This window comes from Felis catus, chromosome D3, assembly GCF_018350175.1.
Source record: "Felis catus isolate Fca126 chromosome D3, F.catus_Fca126_mat1.0, whole genome shotgun sequence".
In the NCBI taxonomy this organism is placed as follows: domain Eukaryota; kingdom Metazoa; phylum Chordata; class Mammalia; order Carnivora; family Felidae; genus Felis; species Felis catus.
The window spans coordinates 18959530-18974489 of record NC_058379.1 but is presented as its reverse complement, the minus strand read 5'-3'; the positions used below and the strand labels follow the sequence as shown (position 1 = coordinate 18974489).

The 14960-nt window shown below is 53.5% G+C and overlaps 2 protein-coding genes across 2 annotated transcripts; both read right to left on the bottom strand.

Moving 5' to 3' along the window:
• Positions 1-221: 221 nt before the first annotated feature.
• Positions 222-7596, bottom strand: LOC101083623 (glutathione S-transferase theta-4-like). The gene is made up of 5 exons (XM_003994846.6): positions 6805-7596; positions 5357-5444; positions 2441-2591; positions 1709-1885; positions 222-531 (listed from the first exon to the last, which is right to left on the bottom strand). Exons 1-5 carry the CDS (start codon positions 7013-7015, stop codon positions 334-336), a joined length of 825 nt encoding a protein of 274 aa, XP_003994895.2. The 5' UTR covers positions 7016-7596; the 3' UTR covers positions 222-333.
• Positions 7597-7731: 135 nt separating this feature from the next.
• On the bottom strand, positions 7732-10306 carry LOC101092550 (glutathione S-transferase theta-1-like). Its single transcript, XM_006938638.5, has 5 exons — positions 9840-10306; positions 9667-9754; positions 8541-8691; positions 8082-8258; positions 7732-7997 (listed from the first exon to the last, which is right to left on the bottom strand). The coding sequence occupies exons 1-5, from the start codon at positions 9949-9951 to the stop codon at positions 7797-7799; spliced, it is 729 nt and encodes a 242-aa protein (XP_006938700.3). The 5' UTR covers positions 9952-10306; the 3' UTR covers positions 7732-7796.
• Positions 10307-14960: the final 4654 nt, after the last annotated feature.

Here is a 14960-nt window from a genome sequence, read left to right as displayed (position 1 = left end):
AGCTGTTATTTCTTAAGGCTACAGGTTAGCCCTACACTACAATTTATCCCTTACAAGATCAAGAGTCACATGCTCTACCAACTGAGCCAGCAAGGCACCCTTAATCATATTTAACCTTCAGCTTTTAAACTCTTTTTGGAACCTGGGAGGACCCATCACCGCCACCTTCTCCCACACGAGAACTTATGCTCACACCAACTGTCCCAGGCCCAGCAACCATGGTGGTTGTGACAGTACTTTATTAGGTGAAGAAGTGGAATCGTTTTCAACATCTCCCCTAAGGAAAGAAGCTCGAAGGCCTGGGCCAGCCAGGCCCTGCAGGATGGGCTGCTTCTATTTGAACTTCTGCAGCAACTCACAGATCCTCTCCTTGACCATTGGATCCAATGTTGAACTGTCCCACTCGGCCAACCTCATCAGCCGGTCATGGGCCTCCCCAAAGAGGCTAGGGCCAATGGCCAGCTCCACCCTCATGCGCCACTCAGCAATCTTGGAGCTATTGAGGAAGACATTATAGTTGCCTCCCATGGGCTGTAGATACACAAAGAGGAAGAGATGGTCAGCCAGGGGACCAGCCCTACCTACGTCCCCTCTTACAGCCTCAGGGTGTCTCCCTATCTGCCGCTGCAAAGAGTGAGTCTGTGACCCATCCCACTCCCAGGCCTGAGCAAGGGGTCATACCCTATGTGATAGATGTGGGGTGGGGGCTGGAAGGTCAGAATCTCCAAGTTCTCCACTGGTCTTGCTCCAAGGTTCCTGAACCCCTCTCTGAGGTGACTCCTGGCCCAGATGACTTCTACTTTTTAGTGTGAAACCTCCCATGGACCCTGCCTTCTACCAGGGAAATCCCTTATTCTCAGATGAGAGTGGGAAGAATTCACACATTGAATTTCCTCCACACTGAACCTTCCTCTGTGATCAGGTGCAGGGCCTGGAATGGGAGACCCAGCAGGTAGTCTAAGATACATGCACACAAAAAGCTTGGGGGCTCCAAAATGGGGTGGGGTGGGTGAAATGTAAGGGGTAGGGTTTGAAATGTAGGGGACTACACCACCTGAGACAGAAAAACTGAAATGGTTTTCTCTGGTGCTGATCTGCCCTGCACACTGACCATGGACTAAAGCGGACATTTTGCATACTGGCCAGAAATTGCGTTGGCCTCTCAAGACATTGGCCGGGGTCTCAACTGGCCACCCTGCATACCAGCTAGGGCAGAACTAGCCACCCTCCCCTACATGTAGAAACCACATAACTGTCCCACACCCAGGTGGACCCCCAAAAGCACTGTGGATGCCCCTCCGACCCAGAACCAGGGAGCTTCCTTGTATAGCTAGATGTCTGGTGCTCTAGAAAAGAGGCATTCATCCAGAAGGACACTTTGGAGGCCTCTGGACACTTCCTGGAGGGTCCGGCAGGAGGCGGAGGCATCCAGGACCCTGGCTGACTAACTGAGAAATGTTGTGTTCTTCTCCCTGTCCCAGGCCTGCCTTCCAGCTCCTGCCCACGCTGAAAAAGCATTGTGAAGCATGGATAGTCGTGACCCTCCTTGGTTCAAAATCTCCTGTGCTTCCGGTTACCCCTGGGTCAGGTCTAGGCACCTGACTCCCAGAATCCCTCTCCCTCCAGCAGCCTATCCTCACACTATGGCCCGAGTGGTCACAGAGGAGTCCTACCTCTGCCCAGGCTGTGTCCCTACCCCACTGCACACCTGCATCATCTCCACCAGGGCCACCACGTCAGCCAGCGAGATGTGGTCCCCGGCAATGAACATCTTGTCCTGCAGAAACTTCTCCTCAAAGAGCTGCATGCTGTTCTTCACCTCTGCCAGCATCTGTTCCACCTTCTCATCTGGAACCTCCTCACCAGTGATCATTGGGATCAGCATCTGGCCGGGGTGGGGGAGAGGAGGGAAGAGGAGGTTGCACCCTAGTCCCATCTGACCCTCCAATCTTCAGCATCCTTGTCTGCTAGAGAGGTGTTGGACAGAACCAAGGATGTAAAGCAAGTTCTTTTAGCAGTTCTGGTTGGTAGAAGTTACCTGGGGCCATTGTCCAGAAGGATTTTGAGATCCTAGCAGGATGGAATCCTGTGATTGATTAGTGATGTCTGTCACAGGCATGAGATAAGAAGTAAGGGTACATATACATACATTGGCTAGTCGTCATCTTCAAATTTGGTGGTCTCTCTGGGCCCTTTGACTGTGATGTTTTCTAGTTCAGAATGAAATTTCTTGAATCTTATCCAGTCTTGAGTAATATCAGCCCCTCCTGGGTACCCTTCCCCTTGTCTTTATAAGGCTTTTTCATACCCAATGGTTCATTCCACACTCCCATCAGCTCTGTAAGGCAGGCAGGAGAGGGAGCTGAGGAAATGATGCTCAGGAAAGGAGGGAGACTTGCTTGAACTCACTGGTGGTCAGCCTGGCCTTGACCCCACTCACCTTGATCCAGAGGATCCTGCTCATGGGCATCTGAATGGCAGTGTGCTGCCAGGCCATGAACTCATCCACGCGGGCACGTGTGTGCAGGTCTGGTGGGTACCAGTGTGAGGGTGTGCTGTACTTGCGGCACAGGTAGAAAAGGATGGCCACGCTGCAGAAAGGAAAAGTCGGGGGGCACTGCTCTTGCCTTCCTCAACATTGTTACACCCACCACCCCAGCGTGGCCGGGGCTCAGTGTGGGGCTTCCAGCCACAGGCAGGTGCTAGGCACTGACATTCTTCTGGGGGGGAGGATGAGCCCAAAGGGTGCCAGGAAAGGCAGTCAGTCCGCCAGTCAGCGAGTGCCCGAAGGGAGACCAGCAGGGTGAATGGGATCTGATGGATGGCATGAGGAAGGGCAGTCTAGACGGAAAACAACATGTATGGGAATTCAGGGGTAAGAGGTAGCCACACTCTGTCTCTCTTTGTCTCTCAAAAAATAAATAAACATTTAAATATAAATAAATAAATAAAAGAGGGGTGCATGGGTGCCTCAGTTGGTTGAGTATCTGACTTTAGCCCAGGTCATGATCGCACAGTTGGTGAGTTCAAGCCCCCAGGATCCCAGCTGACAGTGCAAAGTCCACTTCAGAGCCTCTATACACCCCCCTCCCTGTCCCTCTCTTGCTTGTGCTATCTCTCAAAAATAAACAAACATTAAAATATATATATTTTTAAAAGGGGGTGGGGCGTCTGGGTGGCTCAGTCAGTTAAGTGTCAGACTTCAGTTCAGGTCATAATCTCACGGTTCATGAGTTCAAGCCCCATGTCAGGCTCTGTGCTGACAGCTCAGAGCCTGGAGCCTGTTTCAGATTCTGTGTCTCCCTCTCTCTCTGCACCTCCTCCGCTCTCTCTCTCTCTCGCTCTCTCTCTCTCAAAAATCAATAAAATTTTAAAAAATTAAAAGAAAATAAAAAATAAAAAAATATAGTTGCTAAGAGAGTAGGTGTTAAAAGTTCTTATCATAAGGGAAAAAAATCTACAACTATATGTGATGACAGAGGTCAACTAGAACTTACCATGGTGATCATCAGTTCACAATATATACATAAACTGAATCATTATGTTGTACACCTGAAACTAATATAATGTTGTATGGCAATTGTATCTCAATTTTAAAAAAAAAGAGGGGTGCCTGGGTGGCTCAGTCAGTTGAGCGTCTGACTTTTGATTTTGGCTCAGGTCATGATCTCACAGTTTGTGGGTTCAAGCCTTGGGTCGGGCTCTGTGCTGACAGTGCAGATCCTGCTTGGGATTCCCTCTCCCTCTCTCTCTGCCCCTCCTGTGTTCTCTCTCTCTCTCTCTCTCTCTCTCAAAACAAACTTAAAAAAAAAAAAGAACAAGATCTGGTACTTGGGTGGAGGGGTTCTGAGGAGGACAGGGGCCACAGGGGTACAGGGAGGGTACAGACTGGAGGCACAATTTGGAGGGAATGGTCTTGCTCTTGGCTGGTGGAGGGCAGGAAGCGAGGAACTCAGAATGGACACATGTGTTTGGGGTGTCTAGAACACCTGGGGTCCCAGAGGGTCCTGAGTCAGAGTCTGATACGACATCAAAGTCCAAGAAGCGGGAGCCTGCCCCCCTGTGGCCCCGCAGCCCACCACAGAGTCAGCAGGTAAGAAGGGAGCAGAGGTGGGAGGGGGGAGAAGGGAAGGAGCAGCCTGGGAGGGAGGCCCCAGAGGTGCAACTGTCAAAGAAGGCGGGAAACATCAAGAAGGGAAATCCTCAATCCTGAATCATCTCAGTTGATCTCACAATAACCCTGTAAGGTGGGTCCCAGTACGCTTACATTTGAGGAAACTGAGGCTCAAAGATAACAACCAACTGGCCAAAGACACATAGCCTGAGGCTACCAGAACCCGGGAGAGAAGCTTTTCCAGCTCCTTCACAGGGGTTTTGACGTCTAGCCTCTAGGAATGCAATACATTTCTGTTGTTCTAAGTCATTTAGTCAGTGGTAATTTTTTACAACAGCCCTAGGAAAATCATCCAGGACTGGGGCCACCCAAGGTCTATGGTCCACCTGGAAGATACACTTGACAATCATGAGACCGCCTCTGAAGCTGTCTGAGAAACAATAAACCCCTGAATCTCACCAAACCTCTACTTTCAATGACCAATTTACAGGAAATGAAGGGACAGAAAAACCATGTTAACATGACACCATGAGAACACGATCAGCAAAACTTAGACTGTGGGAAACTCCTCAGGACAAAGGATTCTGTTTCTTCAACCATAACGAAAATGTAAAGGCAGGGGCACCTGTGTGGCTCCGTCGGTTAAGCATCTGCCTTCGGCTCAGGTCATGCTCTCACGGTTTGTGGGTTTGAGCCCCACCCTGGGCTCTCGGTTATCAGCTGTCAGCATGGAGCCTGCTTGGGGTCCTCTGTTGCGCTCTCTCTCTACCCCTCCCCTACTTGTGCTCTCTCAAAAATAAATAAACGTTTTTTAAAAAGTATATTAAAAATGCAAAGGCAAAAGGTGGGGCATGGAGGGAACTATAGGCAGACCACAAGCTGCCATACTTGTAGTTTATTTGGAGCTGGATTCAAATGCACAAGCCACAAAGAAAATATTTTGGGGATTTTTTTTTATGAGCCCTCATCTTTTATCTGGCAGGTAGGGGAATAGAGGGGAATAGAATGGGTTGGTTACAGGTGATGCAAAATGGGCTCCCCACGTGGACCACTGTTGGAATTGTGTGATGGGTATCCTGTGGAGGTCTTCATATCCCTCATTAGTTAGTATTCATTCTACTTTGGTGTACATATAAAATTTTTCACAGTAAATAAAAAATAAGTACTAGTAGGTTGGCTCCACATGAATGTCCCAGAAGGAGCAGAGACAGATGGGAGCAGGGGTGGGCAAGGAAGACTTACCTTTCAGATAAGACAAATTTTCCATCTTTGAGGCTGGGTACCTTCTTCAGGGGGTTGATCTTTATGTATTCCTTGCTGTGGTGGTGACCTGAGAGGGGTAGGAAAGGTCTGAGGGTGCTGGGACTCTAGGAAAGAGAGGCCCAGGTCTCCCAGAGGCAGATGCCTTTCTCCCCCTTTTCTCTAGAAGGAGAAACAAGCCCAGAGGAACAGCATCCATGGCTCACTTCAGGTCAAAGGGCAAGTCAGTGGCAGAATCGGGATTAGGATCAAGACTCCTGCCCCCATCCCAGGCTCAGTGACCAGGACAACCCATTGGCTTACAGAAGTTGGAGGCCTCCAACCCCCACTCCCAACTCGGCCTGAAGCCATAGCCTGTGAATCAGCAGCAGCCCTAGAAGCCTGGATCCCACCCCCACTCCTTCAGTCCCAGCACACAGCTGGAATCCAAAAGGGAGCCTCTCATATACAACCAATCTATCAGAAGACTTGTTTTGTTGTGGTGGGTTTTGTTTTGTTTTGTTGTTAAGTAAGCTCTCCGCTGCACAAGGGCTTGAACTCATGACCAGCCCCAGAGATCAAGAGTCCACAAATTCTAGCAACTGAGCCAGCCAGGCACCCTGATCTATTGGGAGTTTTAACTCTTCCTCAACCAGCTGCCTCGGTCAGAAAACATTCCTGGGGCTGGATTCACACCTCATTTCGGAGCACCTGGCCTCCTCCTCTATGTTCTAGAGGCTTCTGCCTCTGCAACGTGAGCTTTTAAAAACCTCCTCCATGCTTGGGGTAACGTTGGAGACCAGTGCTCTGCACCTCACCCCGGGCCTGTGTCACCCTGAGCAGGTGTGAACGTGGAGGGAGAATGAGTGTGGCCTGAAGAGGTAGTGTTGACTCAGATTTGGATGACCACACACTTCTGCGACCTTTCCAGTTCATCTGATGTGCTGCAGCTAACAAGATACTGCAAGGAAAAGCCAAGGGCTCTAGATGGGAGACCAGGGGATGCCTGGCACTCTTCCTTCCACTTTATCTTATAAGAGCCTGTTCATAGGGCTCCTGGGTGGCTCAGTCAGTTAAGCGTCCAGCTCTTGGGTTTCAGCTCAGGTCATGATCTCACAGTTTTGTGGGTCCAAGCCCCACACTGGGCTCCACGCTGGCAGTGTAGAGCCTGCTTGGGAATCTCTCTCTCACTCTCTCTCTGCCTCTCCCCCACTCACACTGTCTCTGTCTCTCTCAAAATAAATAAATAAACTTAAAAAAAAAAAAAAGAGCCTGTTCATCATAACAGGGCAGAATTAGTCACAGGGCTGGACAGCCTACGATTCCCTTGGAAAGTCTGGACTTTAAGGTGGGGAGTCGCCTCTGTGTCTCCGCTTCTCAGAGACGCTCTGACCTTGCGTCCTGCCTCCCTGCCAAGGCCAGACCTATGCTGGGCAGCGTGGGGTGCCTACCTTTTAGCAGATCCACAAACTGGAAGTCAAAGGGGATGTTGTTCTTCCTAGCGAAGATGTAGACAGCGCGGCAGGATGCTGACAGCAGGTCCAGATAGAGCTCCAGACCCATGCTGAGACACGTGTCGGGCACCCCCACCAGCCACAGCCAGCAGGTTCTAAACCTGAGCCTATATGCGGCCTGAGCCCCTGGGCCTGGCTCTGTGCCCATCGGCCCTCTCCAACTCAGGCCTAGGACCCTGCATTCTGGAACTTCTTGTTTCACTTGGTGTTGTCATGAGGCCAGGAAGCCCGGAATTCTCATAGCAGCAAGAATTCTCGGGAGACTCAGGAGTAGACAAGGGAGAGGACCCTGGCTCAGGGGCAGGAGGTGGGGGCCACCTGCAACCCCGCCCTTCCCCCTCCGTCTTGGCACATGTGTGTGCCCGTGGCCCATGTCGGAAAGGACTTACAAGCGGGAATTGTGAGGGCCAGAACTTTATTGTAGAATGTAACCCAAGGGCCTCTGCTGGGTCCAGAACGAGGATGGGGCAATAGGAAGTAACCATGGAGGGTTTCAGAAGCAAGGATTGGGGGTATGCATAGGTCAGTCTAGCCTGAACTATGGTTAGAAAATGTTGAGAGAAAGACAAACAGGATCCTAGGGAGCAGTCAGGGCACCGGGGACAACGCCACAGGAGTATCTAGGGTCAGCCAGCGAAGCTGTGCCATGGAGAGAACCCCAGAAACTTCTGGTCTGGCTTGGGACTGGCAGTGGCCAGTGGAGTTCAGCAGCTGGCAACTCAGGAAGGTAACTAGAAGCCCACGAGAGGCCTGAGTGCTGCTGCCTCTAGGCTGCATCATCTCGGGAGATCTCTTGTCCCTCCAGATTCTGCTCAGAAGCGGGGAGACCCCACTGGGTAAGGCAGAGGAAGCTGGAGACAAGTAGACGTCACACAGCATGTTTATTGTGGGTGGGAGAGTGCAGGGGAACGGGCTGGGCCACATCCCTCTCAACTGAGCCGCTCCTGCAGCCGATGCACCAGCTCCTGTGCCAGCCGGGGGTCCTGCTGGGCGTCTCTGGGGTCCCGCGGCTGTAGCACAAGCTTGTGCGCATCTTGGACAAGCTCAGGGCCCAGGGCAGCCTCTACTCGGGCTCGCCAGGCTGCCAGCCGGGGCCAGTCTCGGAAGAGGTCGCAGCCAACAGCAGTGGGCTGGGGAGACAGGGTAGCCAGAGCAGGGGACTCAGACCAGTGCCCAGAGTGCCCCCAGAGGGCAAACAGGCAGGAGAAGCTTACCTGCATCAGCTCCGTGAATGCCATCAGATCTGCTAGGGAGACCTGCTCGGTAGCCAGGAAGGGTTTGGCCGCCAGGACCTCCTGATCCAAGTGCTGCAGGGCTGGTTTCAGCTTCCCCAACAGCCGGTCTAGGCGCACGGTGTCCACAGGCTGCCCCGAGAAGTGGGGCAGGAGGGACTGGGCCAGGGGGAATGGAGGCAGCTTATCCTGGGTTCCTCCAAACATCCTCAACCACCTCTCCACCCCTCCCTGGCCACCGTCCATTAGCGATACCCCCTGGGGCACTGTATTCAGAAGGATTCTGAGGATTCATTTAGACTTGGGAAAGAATGCCGTGATCAATTACAGATGTCTACCCGGGACAATGGATAGAGGGCTGTATATGTGCCCGTGGGTCCTTTCCAGCACTGGGGGTTCTCACTGTTGCCCAAGCCTGCATAATAGGGTGGGGAGGCTCACCTTACACAGGTAGACATTGGTGGCAGGCAGCTGGATGGCCGTGTGCTGCCACGCCAAGTACTCGTCGACTCGGGCGCGGGCCTGCAGGTCAGGTGGATACCAGTATGGCGCCGTCTGGTACTTGCGGCTCAAGTATAAAAGGATGGCCACACTGCAAACAGGGGGTGTCAGAGAGTCCCCACCCCTCAGAGCTAGGCAGCTTCATCTCTCACAGACAAGGTGATTTGACTGGATTTCTGTCCAACGCCACCTCCGGGGGAGGCCAACCCCACTCCCACATCCCCACCACGGGCCATCTTTTCTCCACCAAACTGCTCCATTCCTCACGCGCTCCCCGTGGACCCATATTTCCACCTCCCCTCCCCCGACTACTAACCCAGCCAGCCCTCTGCCTCCAGACCCACCTCTCTGGCATCTGGGTCCTACTGAGCAGGAGGGAGGCAGACCTGCCATGGACATCCTGCCCAAGGGATCTCCAAGTTCCCTCCCAGGCCAGTGCTCCCTAGCAGCCAGGGTCCGGGGGAGGGGATCGAGGAGAACCCCTTTCTTGATCCTCCCTGGGCTCCTGGCACACAATTTCCAAATCAAATAATAAAAATGTAATGGCAACTAGAAAACATTTTATAGAAAAAGGTGGTGCCCAGTTTCCATTCTCAGGCAGGTCCTGGGAGGGGTTACATTACTACTCCATTTTACAGGGGAGAAACATGGGACACGAAGTTCTGTGGCCCCTCCGTGGCCGAGATCGAGGGTTTGGGGAACTGGGATTCAGAGCCCAATGCAAATCTGGGGCTGCCTAGCTCCTGGCTCCTGTGACTTGAAAGCCAGGTTCGGGACTCCTGGGGAGGGCTAACCTCAAGCTTGGATCTTCCCCAGCAGAGTCCAGGTTGTCCAGGCCTAAAAGAGTGACCTTTGCCCAGCCCTCCATGCTGAAGCTACCAACCAGCTTTAGTCCCAAAGCAGCTCCTAGTCTAGCCCCTTGCCCCCAAGCTGGGTGAGCTGAAAGGAGGAAGAGGGGACCACAGCAGTCTGGAAAGATCTCCAAGTGTGGGACCATCAGCTTTCTGCCGTCCTCTCTCCACCTCCCCCAACCTCGAAGCCTCCACAGGCTCCAGGACCCCATTACCTCTCCGCCAACAGGAAGTCTCCATCCCTCAGGGCAGGCACCTTCCCCAGGGGGTTCACCTTCAAGAATTCAGGCTTCAGGTGCTCCCCTGGGGGATGCAGAGGATGGGTGGCTCAGCAAGATCTGGCTCCTGGATGCCACCCCCCATGTGGCCCAGCCTAGCCAAGACTCACCTCGTCCCAGCTCCACAGGCCGAAACTCAAAGGGAATGCCATTCTTCTTGGCGAAAATGTAAATGGCACGGCAGGGGGGCGAGTACAGGTCCAGAAACAGCTCCAGCGGCATGCCTGCCCCGCCCAGTGTCCTCCCCTGCTCAACACTCTAGCCTGCTTCCCGGGAGGTTTGCTTGGCCCCTCCAAAATGGGACCCAAAGACGTCTGTTCCCCTCCCCCAAGCCTACTTCCTCTGAGCTGCTAGCTCGGCGCCCTGGCAAGCCTCCCCACCTCCCGGGCTGTCGGTTGAGTGGAGGCAGGGTGGGCTGTTGAATATTTGTCGCTGGTTTTTCAAAGCAGGGTCCCCAGCCTGGCCCTCCTCCTGCTTCACTGGGTGTTACAAGCCCCTGGACACCCCCAGGTCCTGCCTCTTCCCTCTGGCTGGGCCACTCCCTGATCTTTGCTTCCGGGCAGCCGGGGAGGATTTCACAACCTTTCCGTCGAAGTAGGAGTCTCCTTGGCAGAGGCGCACTATTGGTCTTTAAGGCCTTTTATGTTTTTCCTCCCTCTGCACCTGTGCCTCACACACAGACTCACACAAACTCACACACAGAGTCCCACACACAGAGTCTCTCTCTCCTCTCTCTCTCTCTCTCTCTCTCTGTCACACACTCACACACACACACACACACACACACACACACACATGCTCATGCTCATACTCACGTGCCCCCAGCCCAGGCCTCTCCTCTCTCCAGTCTGAGTAACTGTCCTGAAATCCTGACGTTGTAAAGGCATCTCTCTCTTGACTGTCCTCCTCCGGTGCCCCCCACCCCCTGGGGCTCAGACCAGCCCCCTGGAGTCTTCCCTCGCTTTACCCACACCTGTTCCCTCCGGCCTCACCAGCTTCCTCACCAGCCCTTCTACTTCCATCCCAGGGCCCGCTGTCCTGGTCCACACAGCACCAGAAGGGATTTCTCAAGTCCAAATCTGATCCCATGCTCCCAAGCGCCCTCAGCCCTGCAGTTCTCCCTCTCCCCACACTCCCCAACCTTGTCCATTTGCCTCTCAGCCTTCCTCTTGGACTGTCCCGTGCACTTCTCTTCTGTCAGAACCCAAGTCTTGAGACACTGAGGGTGAGGTTGTGGGGCAGGGCCTCCATGAACCCGGACAACAGCCATGGGTGGGTTGGGAGCTGGGGCCTGGCATCCACACTGGCCCTGGCCGGTGGGGTGACTCGCGGAGCAGGTAGCAAGCCAGAGTAGCCCCCTGGGAACTGAACCATGGTCTCCCAGGAAGCTGCCCCCAGCCCCATTCTGGGACCTGAGGAGGTCAGAGCCACTGACCATGCAAGGGAACTCTAATGCCTTCCCCACTGTTTTCATAGGAACTGAAGTCTGCCAGGCAGGACTTTTAGGGACACATTGCACCCCTTACAAACACATATACTCACAGGACATGTGGCTCGGGCAGAGCTGACCCCACCCTTAGTTTTAAGGATAGTTCATGGCCCAGCCCAGCCAGTGAAGACCCTGTATCCCTTGACCACTCTGATTGGATCAGGCAGGGTCCTAGGGCTGTGATAGGAGTTCCTGGGAAGGAAGGACTGGGAACAGGCCCAAGGCTGACCCCTGCTGAAGTGCATTGTCATTCCCAAGGAGAGGCCGGGAAAGCGACTGTCTCCAGAAGGAACACAGCTGGCTCAGATTCTTCCCCGGTGGAGGAGGACAAGGGCTGGGCAGCCTCCAGGAGCCAGGCTGTCCAGAGCCAGCCATCCTGGAGCCCAGGCAGAAGGGATTGAAGCCAGGCAGGCCCAGCAAAGCCAGCAGCCATCCAGCAAGTCTGTAGATGGGAGGCTGGGCTCAGACTTGGCATGTCCAGAGCCATCAGGGAGCCCTGGGTCCAACACCCTGGGACCTGTAACCCAAGCCTGCACAGAAAACCCCAACTGGGTTTGCCATATCGGATAGGGGTCACAGTCCTACGGTGAAGGGGAGGAGCAAGAGAAGGGAGGAATAGACAGAGAGTAACCTGGAAGCAAGGTGGGGAGACAGAGACAGGGAGGAGGGCAGCAAGGGACTCTCATTCACACATTCATTACTCATTTGCTCATTCATTCGCTCATCCAACAGAGAGACTCAGACAAACCAAAAGGCCAAGGATAGGTGACCAGAGAGGAGTCTTATATCTCCCAGCCTTCTAAGCGGACCTATGATGTAACTTTGGTGGGGCCCCCGGGAGGGATTGACCACCTGCCCCCTGGATCTTCAGGATGGGGCTGTGGCCCTGGCACAACCCTGTACCCAGGAAAGCCTCCATTAACTCCTGCTATGCCACCAGCCATGACCACTCTTCCCAGCACAACACAGCCAAGCCCCACATGGGTCATAGGGCTCACGGACAGGTCAGTGCTGAGGCTTTGATTCTAGACTCCAATACAGGAGACAGGGATAGCCATGCCACCGACCCCAAGGGCAGCCACAGGACCTGAGGAAAGCCAGGGAAGGATCCCACCATCTGTCAAACAGAGATTTTGGCCCCCCTGGCCCTCTAGGCAGGGTCAGCGGAGGGAGGCTGCCTGGCTGGTCTGAGCTCATGCCTGCACCAGCAGCTCCTTCAGCACCATAAAGTCAACCAGCGTCACCTGGGAACTTGAGACGAAAGCCCTGCCTCTCAGGAATTTGTCTGTCCCTGTTCCTACCCAGCTTCTCCCTGGGCATTTGCCTACAAACGAGCAGAACCAGCACGAGTCAGGTGAGTGGAGGGTGGGCTCAGTCTGCAGCCCCACCCTCCAGCACCTTGGCCTTGCCCACGCCTGTCACACTCCCTCATCACCCCTCTCACCTGGGTCCACACAGGCATGCCCAGAGGGTGTCCTGGACACAGTCGTCATGCCAGCTCGGGCACTCATTCATGCGGGCATGGGCCTACAAGTGAGATGGCATCAAGGGGCTGCTGTCTGGTATTTGCAGGCAGGGTGGGGGCAGTGGCCTTGAGGACCCTGGTACCTAGCCATTCCCACCTCCCTCAAAAACTTGCAGGCCTCTGGCAGAAGAAGTCTCTGCCATTGATAGATTCCCCCTTCATCCTGTCCTCCACCCAGCTCTCTCTACCCCACTCCACCATCCAGCGGTCAGGCCATGCCCCCACCCTCCCCCCCGCTGGTTATGTACCTGGGCAATTACAGTTCCTGGGAACTAATGCCCAGTCCTCAGCGTGGCTCAAGAGCCTGTGCTCATCTTGCCACGTTGACCTTGGTCTCCCAGCATATGCCCTTGGCCACACCCGGCTGCTGGAGAGTCAAACACACTCAACCTTCCTGCTTCCAGCATTAGCTCAGGCCCTTCCCTCTGCCGAGACCAATTTGGAATTTAAGATCACTTCCAGGAGTCTCTTCTGTCTCTCCTCCTGGCAGGCAACCTGGGGATCCTGCTGCCCCTCCGTCCTACGATGGTGCCCAGCATGGCTAGTTCGGTTGTGGCCTCCCTCCCGGACATAGCTGTCACCTACACTGAACTCACAGTGACTGTTTAACTTCATTAACTTTATTGTTCGTTTACTTCTTATACTTTATTGCAGTGTCTGTTGAAAGAGAAACCATCCAATTGTTTGAACAACAAAGTAGCTGGTTTGGATCTAGAAGGCACAGGCTGCCTCCACCCCCAACCCCCTGGGGAAAGATGGAAAAGGCCCAGGAAAGACAACAAGTATGAAGGATCTCTGCAAGGGAGGCCATCAGAACAGGATCTGAGGGGGAAGACAACCCCCGGGGCCCCCAGGGCAGGACAGATGTAACATGGGAGCCTGGACTCAGGCTGGAAATGACACAGGCTGGACCAAGCAGGGGCACCAAGGCCCAGGGAAAGGGGCTCAGAGCCCTAGGTTAAGGACCCCATTTATTGGTTGGCACTGACATCTACTGTCACATCTAAGAACTGCAGCCACATGAGCCACGTGGCCTCCCGCTGTAGCAGGGGGAAAGGGGTTGCCTGGGAGACTGGATCCTGGCTCTCTCATAAGAAAAGTATTCACTCACTGGAAAACAAATATTGTCAAATGGAACTGTAAGAAACTTGAAAGTGTTGTGTACTTTGACAAGGTCTGTTTCTGTGACACAAGTGCAATTTCCCAGAAGTTTTGTGTTCAGGCATGTGGTTGGTGATGAGAAGCCCTTGACTACAAAACAGGGTGTTGGCTTTCAGTGATTTTTTTTTTAATTTTTTGTTTAATGTTTATTTATTTTTGAGACAGAGAGAGACAGAGCATGAACGGGGGAGGGTCAGAGAGAGAGGGAGACACAGAATCTGAAGCAGGCTCCAGGCTCTGGGCTGTCAGCACAGACCCCGACGCGGGGTTCGAACTCACGGACCGTGCGATCATGACCTGAGCCAAAGTCGGACGCTTAACCGACTGAGCCACCCAGGCACCCCTGCTTTCAGTGATTAAAGACGCTGTGTTCTTTCCTTCTTGAGACACCGCTAAGATGCTAGTGAAACCATTCACCAAGGGTTAACCAAGAGTTAACAAGGCAGGTAGTGCAGCTCAAATCTTTCCCCCAAATCTGCTTCTCTGCCACCTTGTTTCGGTAAGATAATATTCATGCTCCATGCCATGATAGCCAACTGTGAATTCTGTTGTTTTGCAGATCAAGTTTTCATAAAGAAACCAGCCAGGGTGGGTGGCTCAGTGGGTTAAGTGTCCAACTTTGGCTCAGGTCATGATATTGTGGTTCATGAGTTCGAGCCCCTCATCAGGCTCTGTGCTGACAGCTCAGAGCCTGGAGCCTGCTTCGGATTGTCTCCCCCCCCCTCTGCCCCTCCCCCACTTGCACTCTCTCAAAAATAAACATTAAAAAAAAAAAAAAAAAGCCAGCCAGAACCCAGAACCACTGACTCTCTCGTTGAGCACAACAAAATGAGATTGACCCTCCCATATTTACCAACTTTCTTTGGCTGAGGAGTCATGTGACTCCTCTCTGCTTTCCCCAGACCTTCTTCTGATGGCCATTAAAAAAGCCTGACTCAGGATCCCTTGGGTGGCTCAGTCAGTTAAGCATCCCACTCTTGGTTTTGGCTCAGGTCATGATCTCACTTTTCCTGAGATCTCACCATTCCTGAGATCGAGCCCAAAGTTGGGTTCTGC